General features: G+C 51.7%; 2 protein-coding genes across 2 annotated transcripts in view; both read left to right on the forward strand.

Moving 5' to 3' along the window:
- GPC1 (glypican 1) overlaps positions 1–7,828 on the forward strand; it is a 203,156-nt gene extending 195,328 nt beyond the window's left edge. Inside the window, exons 6-9 of the mRNA XM_059854952.1 lie at positions 1,251–1,370; positions 1,824–1,957; positions 3,085–3,260; positions 3,737–7,828. Of these exons, the coding sequence (XP_059710935.1) occupies positions 1,251–1,370; positions 1,824–1,957; positions 3,085–3,260; positions 3,737–3,957 (651 nt within the window). The 3' untranslated portion in view covers positions 3,958–7,828. The remainder of the gene's footprint in view (positions 1–1,250; positions 1,371–1,823; positions 1,958–3,084; positions 3,261–3,736) is intronic.
- Positions 7,829–11,027: 3,199 nt separating this feature from the next.
- Positions 11,028–12,713, forward strand: DUSP28 (dual specificity phosphatase 28). Its single transcript, XM_059854956.1, has 2 exons — positions 11,028–11,565; positions 12,451–12,713. Exons 1-2 carry the CDS (start codon positions 11,218–11,220, stop codon positions 12,583–12,585), a joined length of 483 nt encoding a protein of 160 aa, XP_059710939.1. The 5' UTR covers positions 11,028–11,217; the 3' UTR covers positions 12,586–12,713.
- The last annotated feature ends 141 nt before the right edge of the window (positions 12,714–12,854 follow it).

Raw genomic sequence — 12,854 nt, forward strand, 5'->3', positions numbered from 1 at the left:
GTTGAAAATGCTCTACATGCAGTTTTCAGGGTGGGTTTTTTGCACAGAGCGAACGAGACTGATGAACAAACAAACTGGCTTGGTGCTGAACTGCTGCAGCCATCAGGTCCATCTGGCCAGCAGGACAGGGCCCCCCAGGAGGGGCCTTTGGAGGCTGAATGTCCCTCAGACACACAGACAGGGGCTCCTGGCCAGGTTAGCACTTGGCTGACAGAATGCCCAAGCCAGCACGTTCAGCAGGTGGCACGAGCTGTGTCAGCAGAGCTCTGCCTGGCCCTGCCTCCTCTGCTTCGAAGGGACACCAGGCTGAGCTTATCAATAGCTTCTGACAGCACCCTGGCAGCCACAACAAGCTTGGAGCCCTCATTTCAAGTCAGGTGGCTTCCTTTGTGAAGGCTGGCATATCCTGACTCAGACTGACAGTGCAAAGTCCCTCCTGACCTCTGGTGCTTTGTCCAGCCTGGCCCTCTGAGCTCTCCTGCCAGGAGTGAGGTTCAGCTGCCCAGCCCTGGTGATCTGCAGCTGCCTGCACTGCTGATGCAGAGGCTGGGAGAAGCAGGAGTTTCCAGGACACCCTTCATGTCACCCTAGAGGCCAGGTTTGAGGGTTTGGATCTTCCAAGTGCTTCTGCTGCCCTCTGGCTACAAAGCCCACCTGAGCAGGTAGTTAGCATGACAGGAGGTACCTGAAGTGAACAGGTAAATCAGTTCTGCTGCCTCATTTGCCCCTGAAACATCCAGCCTGAGAGACTGTGGCACATCTGCTGTCCTTGCAGTGCCCTGTTGGAGGCACATTGATTTCCCACGTGGGGATGTTGATTGCAGGACTCATGGGGATAGTCCCACATCAGTCTGTTGTCCATCAGTGAAGCTCTCATGCTCTGCAGTCTTGAAGCCCACACCACTGATGCAAGGAGTGTGAGAAACTCCCATCTTTTTCTTCCCAGGATTTTATTTTCCAGTCATAAGAAGAACAGATAAAATTGCTATAAATAATTTAATATCAATATTGGCGACTCATCCAAAAACATGTGTTATTGCTGAATATTTTGCTTTATAGTTGTAACCAAAACCAGTTACAATGTGCTGAAAACACATCTGGCACTAGAAACTAAGCCAGAATCTCTGAGAATCTTGGCAATGGGAAGGATAAATATACTTAAGAAGGAAAAACCCCCATAACTGTGGAGTGTTAAATAATAAAAGGAACAGTATCGAAACATGGGATGGAGAGTTTGGTTTGTTTTTCAGGTCTTCCAAGGCTGTGGAAATCCCAAAATCAGCACAAAAGGCTCCAGTAGTGAGGACAAGAAGAGACGGGGGAAGGTGACATTGGAAGCCAAGTCCTCTGCCCAGGCCCTGGAGATGCTGGTGGGTTTGTGTCCGGAGCTGCTCCCGGGTCCTGCGGGCCGGGTCACACGGTGCTGGGGCTGCGGAGCCCCACGGCTGGAGAAGATCAGATCATCAAGTGCTGCTGTAACCCAAGCACACCTGGCCTTCCTGCCTCTGCAGGGTTGGCTCTGATAACCCATTTGCTGATAATCAACTTCCCAGGGATTTGGGAAACTTACCTAAGAGGCTCCTAGTCTGATGGTCTTCTCCTGGTTGGTCTTGTGGTACTGGAGCAGTGCTTGGCATGCAACCTTTAGCCTGGGGCACTTGGGTTGATGATTGGTCTTTAGGGGAAGGTCGATGATACGTCCTATTTTGCATGAAAACAGATTTTGTGATGGTAAAACAAAAAACATGCAGAATCCTTGTACTTTTCTCTGCCCTGGGGCACCCCAGAGCTCTTGTGAGCCTGAGCATCCCCTTTGCTTACAGGTTTTAGATGCCAAAGGGAATCTGACAGCTCTCAAGACATACTGGATCACCCTGCCCAGCACCCTGTGCAGCAAAAAAGTAATGGTCAGCTCAGCGTCGGATGACAAATGTTGGAATGGGATGACCAAGGGCAGGTATGGAGTGGCTCACAGTGCCAGGAGCACCAGCCTGGGCAGAGAGGAAGGGTTTGAAAAGGCACACATCATCACAGCCAGCCCTCCTTGTTCAGAGTGAGCAGTCTGTGCCTGTCCATAGAAATGCTGCATTTCCAGAAATGCTCATACCTGGGAATGGCAAGCCTGGTGTCATTTTGCTGTGTGTTGAGGGTTTAGCACTGAAATGCACTCGCCATGAAATAACTGTGTAGTTTTCTACTAAGGAAGCAGTTCTGCAATTCCACATGCACTCAGAAGGCAGAAGGGCTGGATTTACCACCCAAGCTCCAGAGGTTCTTCAGAGAGTTGCATACACATCTCTCTATCCATACCTGTTCTGAAATGCTGCTCCCTCTGAGAGGGGACACCTGGGTGACATCCAACAGCTGCAGAAACAGTTCCTACCCCAGCCAAGGTTAAAGGATGGCTGAGGGGACATTGGCAGCTGCTGGATATGCACCTTTCTCCTCTTCTCTCCACAGTCCTCTTGGGCTTGTTTTTGCCAGCCTGAAGTCAACACCTTCAGTTTCTCCATGTTTCACATTGCTGCCAGCAGTGTCCCAGAAGGACCAGGGCACTGTGGATGGCAGCAGTGCAGCTCTGGTTGACAGCTCCCAGCTAATTAAGCTTCCCTGGGAGACTGTCTGCTCAAACTGGACTGGGGCCATTCAGGGGTCCCAGGGGGTCAGTCTCCACAGGATTTAACCAAGCAGGGATTAAAATCTCCTCAGCCCCCCATATGGACAGAGATAGAGATTTTCCGTAGGGGAGTGTCACTGTGGGCCCGTTGGTACCAGCCTGAGAGCAAGCCCTCTGCTTTTCCTGCAGGAAATCCCTCCCCATGCTGGGACAGGGGTGCTGCAAGGCCACCCAGCCACCTCCTGCGAGCTGAGACCCCTCTGCTGGGTCTGGCCATGGCAGCATGGCTCAGCCATCCAGAGAGCTGGGCTGCCCAGCAAACACCAGCTGCAGAGGCTGTTCCAGAAGTCAGTGGCACTGGCTGCAGCCTCTCTGGGGTTCACAGAGCCTGGATTATCCCTGGTGCCTGTAGGAGGATGAGAGCTGAGCTGGGGGGAGACATCTAAACCTTCTGCCTTCCTTCCCAGTTACCTGCCCGAAGTGATGGGGGATGGCCTGGCTAACCAGATTAACAACCCAGAGGTGGAGGTGGACATCACCAAGCCAGATATGACCATCCGCCAGCAAATCATGCAGCTCAAGATCATGACAAACCGCCTGGGCAACGCCAACATCGGCAACGATGTGGATTTCCAGGACACGAGTGAGTGCAGCAGAACCACAGAGGTTCAAGGGGGGGTGAGGGGGGTCCAGCAGTCCTGCAGCCTGCACAGGTGTCCCTGCTGATGCTGCTGCTGGGCCTGGGGGCAGGGAGGGGCTGTGGCAGCCTGGCTTTTGGCTTGGGGCTACTGAGGGGCTGCTTGAGTGCAGACAATTTGTGGGGTGGCTGTAGGCTGAGCTGTTCCCAGTGCCTTACCTTCAGGGCTGTCTCCAGTCCCAGCCCTGCTGACAGGGCCATTGCTCCTGTCTGCTCCAGAGTTTCCGGCTGCTGCAGCAACAGGTGATTAAAGCCAGCAGGAGGTCAGGTGTGGGCTTGTATCCCACGCTGAGGGATGCAGAGAGCAGGGGGTGGCCAGGGTAGGGCTGGTGGCCAGAGCTCCCTGGGGTTGCAGCAAGGGGAGGGCCTTGCCCACCAGAAGGAAAGCAGTGTGTGCTCACCCCACATCTGTCTCTGCACAGGTGACGACATGAGCGGCTCCGGGAGCGGGGACAGCTGTCCTGATGACGTCTGTGGCAAAAGACTTTCTAAGAGCCCCAGCACCAGGCAGCCAGAAACACACGCTATTCCTAAGCAGTCTGGACACGGCGTCAATGGGGCCAGCAGCAGATCTTTGCCTTCTGCCTCCCTCCTCCTCCTCCTCTCGGTGGCTGTCATCGCCCCACAGCACTTGTGGCGGTAACTCACTGGCACAGCCAGGAAACAGACTGCGGCTGAGGGCTTCACTTTGCCAAAACCAACCAACCAACCAACCAACCAACCAACCAACCAACCAAAGGACATATTTAATTCACCTTGGCAAAAAAAAAAAAAAAAAGGAAAAAAAAATGGAGGAGAAAAAGGTTTTCAGAAGGTTTCAGTTGTTTGCTATTTCTGGCAGTGCTCGAGCTGTTTTCTTCTTTCTAGGTCTTTCCCCAGTGCTGGGCTCTTCTTTCCATACCTCATTGTTTTACTTTTGTTATTGCCACAGACTGGCTCTTGGGGCTGAAACCAGCCTTTGCAGAGGGCTCCAGGGGAACTCGGCCGAGCCCTCCAAGGCAGCTGTGCTGCTGCCTCCAGTGGAATATGCAATTGCCCTGCCCCTGCTCCCCAGCGTGGCCGGAGCCACAGCGCCAGTGCCGCGGGCAGCGCCGGCTCCGCCGCCGGGACGCCGGGACCCTCGGCACGGCCCCCGTGCTGCGTTCAGGGGCTCTTTGGGCTCTTCCTCTGTGCTTCCTAGCTGGGCAGAGATGGCCCTTCACTTCCAGTGGTGTATGTAGGAGCGTGAGCAGGTTTGGTGGGTTGAACAGAAAGAGTTTGGCAGTGGCTGTTGGACCCGAAAATGCAGAACTCGCTTTTCTTTGGAAAGGTCCCAAGTGGGTTCTCCACTAGAGCTCGTAGCTGAGGACAATTTGAAATGTAGGTTTCCTACATCTACGTGACTGGGAATGAGTGTTAGGGGTTGGGGTTTGGGGTACTTTTTCTTTGCATGCTAGTTGGAAAGCCATTTTTTACCCAAGTAACAATGGTCCAATTTGTACCTGCAGTGCAGTACCATTGTAGGTAACAGAGAGATGCAAATATGCACAGTGGGATTCTCTGTGTGACAGTTGTGCTGCCTCCTCCTTCTCTGGCCCCAGCCATAGACAGAATCCTTTTTTTTTTTCTTGGTAATAAGAGAGACCAGGGACATTTTACTAACTGGACCTCTGGGACTGGTTGTGCCCCTTCAAGCAGCTGCCTTAGGGCAGAGAGGGGCTGGTGGGGACCACCATGGGCCCTACTCAGAGCACTGGCTCAAGGCAGCACCCACCAGGGGGGAATGTGAGAACAGGAAACGTTTTGTTTGGGATTTGTTTTTACCTTTGGTGTTTGTTTCAGTTGTACTGTAGGTTTTTAATGGATTCCCACTTTCCTTGTTCCTTCCCCATCATCCAATTCCCCTAACCCCTGCAGGCACAGGCAGAGCCAGCAGGTCAGACACCACTGGCAGCTCTGTTTGGGCTCAGGGGAGGGCCAGGTTCACCCTTTGCTGCCCCGTCCCACCACTCACCAGCCTTTGGGTGATGTGGGCAGCTGCCCTAACCCCACATTGCTCAGTGGGGTGGGCTCTGTGGCAGGTTTTGAGACTGGGGGTGGTGAGTGAAGTTATAAATGTCCTCATGTAGCTATAGGAGTGTCTGTGCTTGTTAGGGCTGTGTGTTTGGGGCTTCCAGAGGCTTCTGTGCCTGTTGAGCAGCAAGAGTGGGCTGGAGCCATAGGTGTAGCAGATGCTGGATACAACACAGTTCCTGTGACTGCTTGGGCCAGGAGCACACACAGGTTGGGTTTGAGCTTCAGACAGGTTTGTACTGGGGTGAGAGGGAGGGCAGAGCTGGGCTGTCTCTTGCTTTTGCACAGCATTTGAGCATTTCTGCTCTGTCTTGCCAGAGGAGATGTGCCTTTGGGCTGAGCAAACATTATGGGGTTGGGGTTTGGCTGTTTTCTAAGAAAGGGGGGAAAAACCCCCAATTTTTAACATTAGCAGTTTCTGAAGTGTGCAATTTAAGGAAAGATGAGGACATGAGCAAGGTAATGCTGAAAACCAGTCCATTTCCTGCCCTCCCTGGGACACAGTGGTGGCACTGAGGGGGCCCCAGACTAGGCAGAGATTTTAGGCCAGCTTTGACCAGCCTCTCCAAGCCACAGTGATTAATGTCACTGACTGTGCATCCTTTCTGCCTTGGCCTCACCTTCCTGAAAGGCAAAATCACCCGACCTGATCTGGTCAGGGGTCAGAAATGAACACTGGGGTGCTGGACAATGGCTGAAGGACAGACAGTGCCACTACACCCATCAGAGCCCTGGAGAGGATAAATGCAAGTAGTGGTTTTGTCTAGATTTATTTACTCCTAGGAATATGGCAAATTCACATGATTTTTGCTGCTCTAAAGAGTTCCTATCTTTTCTTTTTAACTTTTAAAATCAGAATTGCAAATACAAATTTAACCTTCAGTTCCAGCAATCCCCACAACCAATCCTGCAGAGGCTTTACATCCAAAGGAAAAAAAAAAAAAAAGCTGAGGGGATGGAGGAAGAATTAAAACATTGTATCCTCATCAAAACACAGCTGGGTTGGGGTTTTAACACATCGATGCTGAGGTCAATGGTTTGCTTTGCAGAATGGGAGCTGTAAAGTCACTTCCATTTCTGTACAATTAGTTTTTGCTCTCTGCCTGTTATCCTCAAAAGCTTCTTATTGGGCCTTTGACATCTTAAATGTGAAGCCAGGAATTTACTGATTATCCAGTTAGTATTTTAACAATGTAATAGCCCCAACTAGTGGTTCTGTTACAAGAAAAAAAAAACAAAACTAATAGTGCAAATTAATAAGGCAAAACCTCAAACAGTAAAATCTGTTATGGAGGGGAAGCCCTTCCTGAAGCCTTCACCTCTGGGCTGGGGTTGAGCTCCCACTTCCACATCCCTCCTGCCCCTGAGGGTGGCAGCTTCCACCTTGCAGAAGCCAGGCCAGGGTGAGCCCAGGAGAGCAGCCTGGGGTGGGGGCAGTGCAGGGGGCTCAGCCCCTCTGTGCCCAGTGCCCAGTGGTGGTGGTGGCCCTGTGTCCTCTGCGGTTGATTTTTGTATCTGCCCGTGGTCAGCCTACACTGCTGCTTTTTGTTGGTCCCTGGTTACTCAGTTTTTCTGTTCTCCCTTGCCCTGAAGTTGTTTCCCCAGCTGCTGCCATTAAGTGGCCCAGGGTTGTTTGGCTGTGCCACCTTCCCCAGGAGCTGAAATGGCTGAAAGCCCCCAGGATATCAACCCTAAACTAAAGCAAACTGAAATTGCTGCTGACTAAACAACCACTGGTGTGGCTGAACAAGCTGAAATCAGCCCAGGTCCAGACAAGTCCCAAGCCTGTGGTTGGGCTGGTGCAGAACCTGGGGCCTTTCAGTGCTTATAAATGACATTTCCTGGGCTGCTGCCTGCTGGAAAACACTGTGACACCTCCCCGTGGCTGCTGGCTGCTCTGGGGTGGCTGCATGGGGAGATCTCTGAGGAACTGGGCTGGCTGGGGAGAAACATCTGCTTCCATGCTATCAAGGTGGTGATCCATTGTGTTCTGGTGTGAAAAGGCCTCATACTTGACAGGTGTATGGAGGGGGTAGTGGTGTAGGAAAAAATATTTACAAAGGCCCTGTCCCTGGGAAGGGGAGAACCATAAACGGTGGATTTCCAAGTGTCTCTGTCTTTCAGCCTGCTCTTTGTGCCATAATGTGTATGTTTTAAACAATGGTGAGGGTCTCAAAAGGCTTTGAGAGCACAGCTACTTCTCATTTACTAATGACAAGCTGCCTGTTGTTTTCTGGTGGGCTTGGTAGGGGCTAAGGTATAGCAGAATATCTAAAGTCCCCCTTTGCTTTAAACAGATGCATTTCTATCTGCAGGAGTAAGAATTATTTCACTTATCAGCATAGCTGGACAGTTATCTATTTCTTTCTGTTACCAAGGTACTTGTAACTCTCTTGCACTGTTTATCTAAAGTTGAAATATGTTCTTTGAATCCTTGTATAAATAAAAAGGCTGGAGACAAATCTGTATTTACAGGGCAATTATTTCTTCTCCATTTAAGCCAAGTCTGGCATTTTCTTTCTTTTTCACTTGTTAAGGCACAGATAAAGGCCAGGTCAGGAGCCCTGAGGAATGAAACCATGTTCAGGCACAGGTGTGTAATGGGCTGATGGCAGTGTTGGCAGTAGGGATTTGCCTGCATTCCTGCACCATTCAGAGGAGCAGCTGCTGGCTTCTGTGGATCTGTGTTTGTGGGAACAAGGTGAGCCTGGCTTGAGCCACCAAAGCGAGGATCCTAAATTGTCTCTTTCTCATCAAGCACAGAAAGTCATGGCATAACAGTGCAAAAAATCAGCAATGCCCTTGGTACTGGCCATTACAAAGTGTTGTGGTGATTACAGACCATGGCTTTGCACCAGTGCAGCTGTTGGACAGCTCACAGCAAGCAAAGCAGTGAGGGGGATGTTTGATCTCCAGCATGTGCTTGAGACTGGACTGGTGCAGCAGAAAGGTTTGTGCTTCAGCTCCACCCACTTCCAGAAGTGGGGGAATGCAGCTGTCAAGGTGATGTGTTGGAAGCTGCTCATGAAATGTCTGAGAGACTTGGTAACTGAAAACTACTAAAACTGTATCCTTCTGCCTGGAAGCAAATTTCAGCTACATTTAATAAACTGACTGATACCCTTAAGTGAGTAGGTATTTATTTAGGTTCCTCTCCTGCAGCCACAGCTATTTGCACCACATCCATGCGTTTATATAAATACAGACAAGTGAAAAAATATAGGTCTTCTGCTTGGAGAAATTTTGTGCACACCAGTTGCCTGCTTTGCCTCCTTGGTGTCTAATTATGATCTGAATTAACAGCCTCCTACAGCTTGGTGTTTTCTAAAGGTGTCTGAAAGCATTTCTGCAGTTCCTAATGTCACTGAACACTGCATGTTTGCAAATTCACTGCTGAGAGCTTGCAGGAGGTGTAGGTTGTGGTACAAGCCCAGCTCCCCCTCAGCTGTGGCCACACATCACTGCTTCCCTAGGCATGGAAGGCTTCAAGGGCTCCAAGAGCAGCCCAGCACATACTGGGAGCTCAGCAAGGCAGTGGGGCCGTTGGCACCATACCCCGACTGGCAGTGCCACCAAGACCAGGAATACCCCAGCAAAATCTGGACTGAGGCATCAGACCTTCTCTAGCAAGGGGTGAGCCTCTTACCCTGCAGTTCAACATCTTCTTACAGAGGCAGCAACTGGCTTCACTGCCAGAAGATGGCATTTGTGTTTAACTTATAAATTACTCTGTGTGCAGTGACAACTGCCCTGTTCCTCCCTCCTGCTCTGCACAGAGACGCGGTGCAGGGAGGGCTGGTGGGAAGGGCCCACCTTTCTGGCATGAGTGACCATTCTGAAGTCAGCTGCAGGCAGGTAGCCAATAAACAACCACAGCCTCAGAGGGAGCTCAGGTGCAGCCCCAGTGGCATTTGCTGGTGCTAAAGTGACAAGAAAGGTGCCCTGAGATGGTGTCACCTGGGTAACACCTGGATCAGTGCTGGGATGAGCTGCAGGAACTGGTAAACCAGTAACTCACACCAGGCTTGTCTGATCCCAGAGCTATCTGATGGGCTACAGCCACCCCCACAGATCAGTGAGGGTTCATGGCACAGCAAGTGTGATGCCATGTGAAATCAAGATCTTGGTTTTGGTATGAACTGGAGTGTGCCCATAAAGCACCACCCAGGGACTCTCTGCAAGGGCCCAAGAAAGCTCACTGATGAGTGCAGGCAGAAGAAGGGTGAGCCTCTGTCAGAGGAAGGCAGGGCAGCAGCTGGCTCTTTTCCACAGTGTGGGGAATTGACGTGTGCCTGTCCCACAAGGAAGTCCATGGCAGTGATTGCAGAAAGGCTCTGTGCCTGAATGCCCCCATCATGGCCTGGAACTAAGGGGTGTGCCATGGAAATGCTAAGTTGGGCAAGAGTCACTGCCAGGGAAGGTCCAAAATCCCTGGAAAGAGTGGCTGTGGAGGAATCTAGGAGCTCTCCCCATGCTGCTTCTGGGGTGGGCTGCATCAGGGGTGTCCTGCTGAGCTTTCTCCTTTCCAGCCACAGGATCCCAGCCTGAACTGAGCCTCCTGGGGCCTTGCAGCAGCCACATGCCCTGAGCACAGGAAGCAAGGGGGCAGGTGAGTAAGGGGGCAGGTCATGTGGGAGCTGAGGCATGTGCTGGGCAACAGGAGGGGACAGCATGCTCTTGTGCTCATGTGACAGAGCCAACTCCTGTGGCCCCAGAGCCAACATCTCAGTGACAGGCTGCTGTTGACACAAAGGATGGCAGGTGTGTGGCAGGGCCAGTTCTCCTTCCTCCATGGTCAAATAAAAGCTCATCCTTGTACCTCACTCCTCATTCCTGAATGGGTGCCACTGCCCTTCACACCAGTCTGTACTCTGCTGCTGCAACAGTTCAGGTTCATTTTTGTGTCAGCAGCAAGTACCAGTCCCATGCTCCTGTTTGGCCTGAAAGCAAAGGGTTGAAGCAGCTCAGCCTCCAGGAAGCAGCTGGCACCTGTGACCAGCCCTGCAGCACCTGCCCAGCACTGGCCAAGGTGACCTTCACCTGGCTGGGCTTGGCCCATCCCCACCCATCCTGAGCAGTTCAAACCCACGGCAGCACACTCAGGTGCAAGATGCTCTCTGCCCTGGCAGCACACCAGCAATTCTACTGAAGTCCAGAAAGATTAGCACTATGCTATCTGGCCAGCCTAGTAAATCATTTTCTGGGCACTCAAAAGATGCTTTTGTTGTAGGAAAGGGGCACTGAGATGCTCTGGAAAATCACAGAATCGATCACAGAATATGCTGAGTTGGAAGGGCCCACAAGGATCATGGAGTCCAAGTCCTGGTGCTGCACAGAACATCCCCAGGAGCCACACCACGTGCCCTAGAGTGCTGTTCAAACACTTCTTGAGCTCTCTCAAGCTTGGTACTGTGCCCACTGCCCCGCGGAGCCTGTTCCAGAGCCCAGCTGGATCTCCTCTGGGTAAAGAACCTTTTCATAATATCCAACCTAAGCCCACCCTGACACAACTTCAGCGTTGCATCGCTGCACTGACAGCACCACCCGCAGCAGCAGCAGCATTCCCGTGCAGAGCTGCCTGTAAGCAGCTGCTCTGGGGGTAGCGGCTGTGCAAACCCACTGCCTTCACAAGTGAGCTGTGGGCTCCGAAAGTGCTTTCAGCTTTCCGAGCGCAGCTCTCGGGATGCAGCCGGCACTAGGACCTGCCTGGAGCCTCTACGCGCCAGCCCTAGGCAGCGGATAAATATAGCAGGGCAAGATTAGTGCACAACAGCAGCAGAGCGCGGGTGGCCGTGCCGGCACCGGGATTCCCGCACCGCCACCGGGGCCGGTGCGTGCCCCGTGCCCGCCGATGCTCCAGCTCTGCCCGGTCACGGCCTCGCTGCTCCTGGGCACGGCCAGGGCAGCGTGCGACGAGGAGCTGCTGGCGCGGGAGGGGGTCACCTTCTGCGTGAATGTCACCCGGCAGCAGCCGTTCCCCGCGCTGCGGAGCGTCCGCGGCATCCGCGTGCCCGTGTTCGACGACCCGGCCGAGGACCTGTCCCGGTACTTCGAGCCCTGCGGCGCCGCCATCGAGGAGGCCGTGCGGGCCGGGGGGAAGTGCCTGGTGTACTGCAAGAACGGCCGCAGCCGCTCCGCTGCCATCTGCACGGCTTATCTGATGAGACACCGGCAGCTCCCGCTCAAGGACGCGTTTGAGGTAATGTGCTCACGTCCAGATTCGTATTTACGGCTCTTTTGGGGAAGAAATGCAATGCTTCTTATGAGTGATGATGATTTCTTGTAGAATTATTTTGGTGCTTCCTCCTGCCCATCACCAGTTATACAGCGATTCAACATTTCAGTAAAGGGTGCCTGTAAGTTTTTTCATGCCAGCTTGGGTCTAACAAGTTTTCAGTGTGAGGTTTCTAGGATGAACATAAATGCAAACAGGCTTTAAGCACAGGTAGCAAACATACCAAGCTGGTTGCTTAGTGAACATTTTCTCTATCATTTGCACAGTCATGGTAAGTGAAAGAGACAAAGTGAGTGGGTGCAGGAATTGCTGTGCAGGGTTTGCTCCTGTGTGCCAGCTCCACACAGCAAGGAACATCCAGTCAGGCCTGCAGAGTGCCAGGGACCTGCTCAGCTATCAGCCACAGCTGTATGGCTATAAGCTTTCCACGTGTCAGCTTTCCTAGGAAGCCTATCCAATACAAACTACTCTGTGCTTTTTGTCTTCACCCATTTGTCAGGTAATTTGCTTAATTTAGACTGAGGCGTGCAGAGAGTGACCAAGTTTCTCACTATCATCTTAAACATGAGCAGTGTCAGTGCTCTTGGTGAGAGACTTTCCCATTTCCAATAAATCACCAGCTCTGTCTGGTGTCTGGCCCATGAATCCATTCTGTAACCAGGCCCACCTGCCAGTTCCTAGCAAGCAGGGAGGGAAGTCAGCTCACCAAAATAGCTGTTTGTTACTCTGTAGCCAAATGTAATCAAAACCAAAGTAAATCTCCTCTAACTTTTTAAGTTCAAAATTCATTTGCATGACTCCCACAAATGCAGGATACCTTGCCTCTACTGTGTCTCTCCTGTTCTCTAGGCTGTGAAAACTGCCAGACCCGTAGCAGAGCCGAATGCAGGATTTTGGTCTCAGCTGCAGAGATATGAAGAAGATTTGCAGATATCAAAGCACTCTGCTCCCCTGAGCAAAGGACTTAAAAATAGCAATGTGTGAAGATACTTTAAAGAAAGTGAAGTGACTTGCTACAGACGTAAAGGAAAAAAATCACTTCCTAAATCACCTGTACATAAAACACTTTACCTCCATAACTGAGTTGATGTTCATTAAATTCATTCAGAGCATTTCTGTTGGTAACACGTGGAAAGAGGGCAGATAAGCAGGGAATAACTGCAGAAACAGAAAATGGTTGGAAGGACTGTAAACAGAGAAAGGCCTGGAATCTTCAGCAGTTATTTTCCCCTGAATGACACTGAGTATGGGAA

Source organism: Haemorhous mexicanus, chromosome 10, assembly GCF_027477595.1.
Source record: "Haemorhous mexicanus isolate bHaeMex1 chromosome 10, bHaeMex1.pri, whole genome shotgun sequence".
In the NCBI taxonomy this organism is placed as follows: domain Eukaryota; kingdom Metazoa; phylum Chordata; class Aves; order Passeriformes; family Fringillidae; genus Haemorhous; species Haemorhous mexicanus.

Coding starts and splice junctions, on each gene's coding strand:
- DUSP28 (XM_059854956.1), top strand. CDS start 11,218: ATGCTCCAGCTCTGCCCGGTCACGGCCTCGCTGCTCCTGGGCACGGCC. Junction 11,566..12,450: donor CGCTCAAGGACGCGTTTGAG/GTAATGTGCTCA, acceptor CCTGTTCTCTAG/GCTGTGAAAACTGCCAGACC.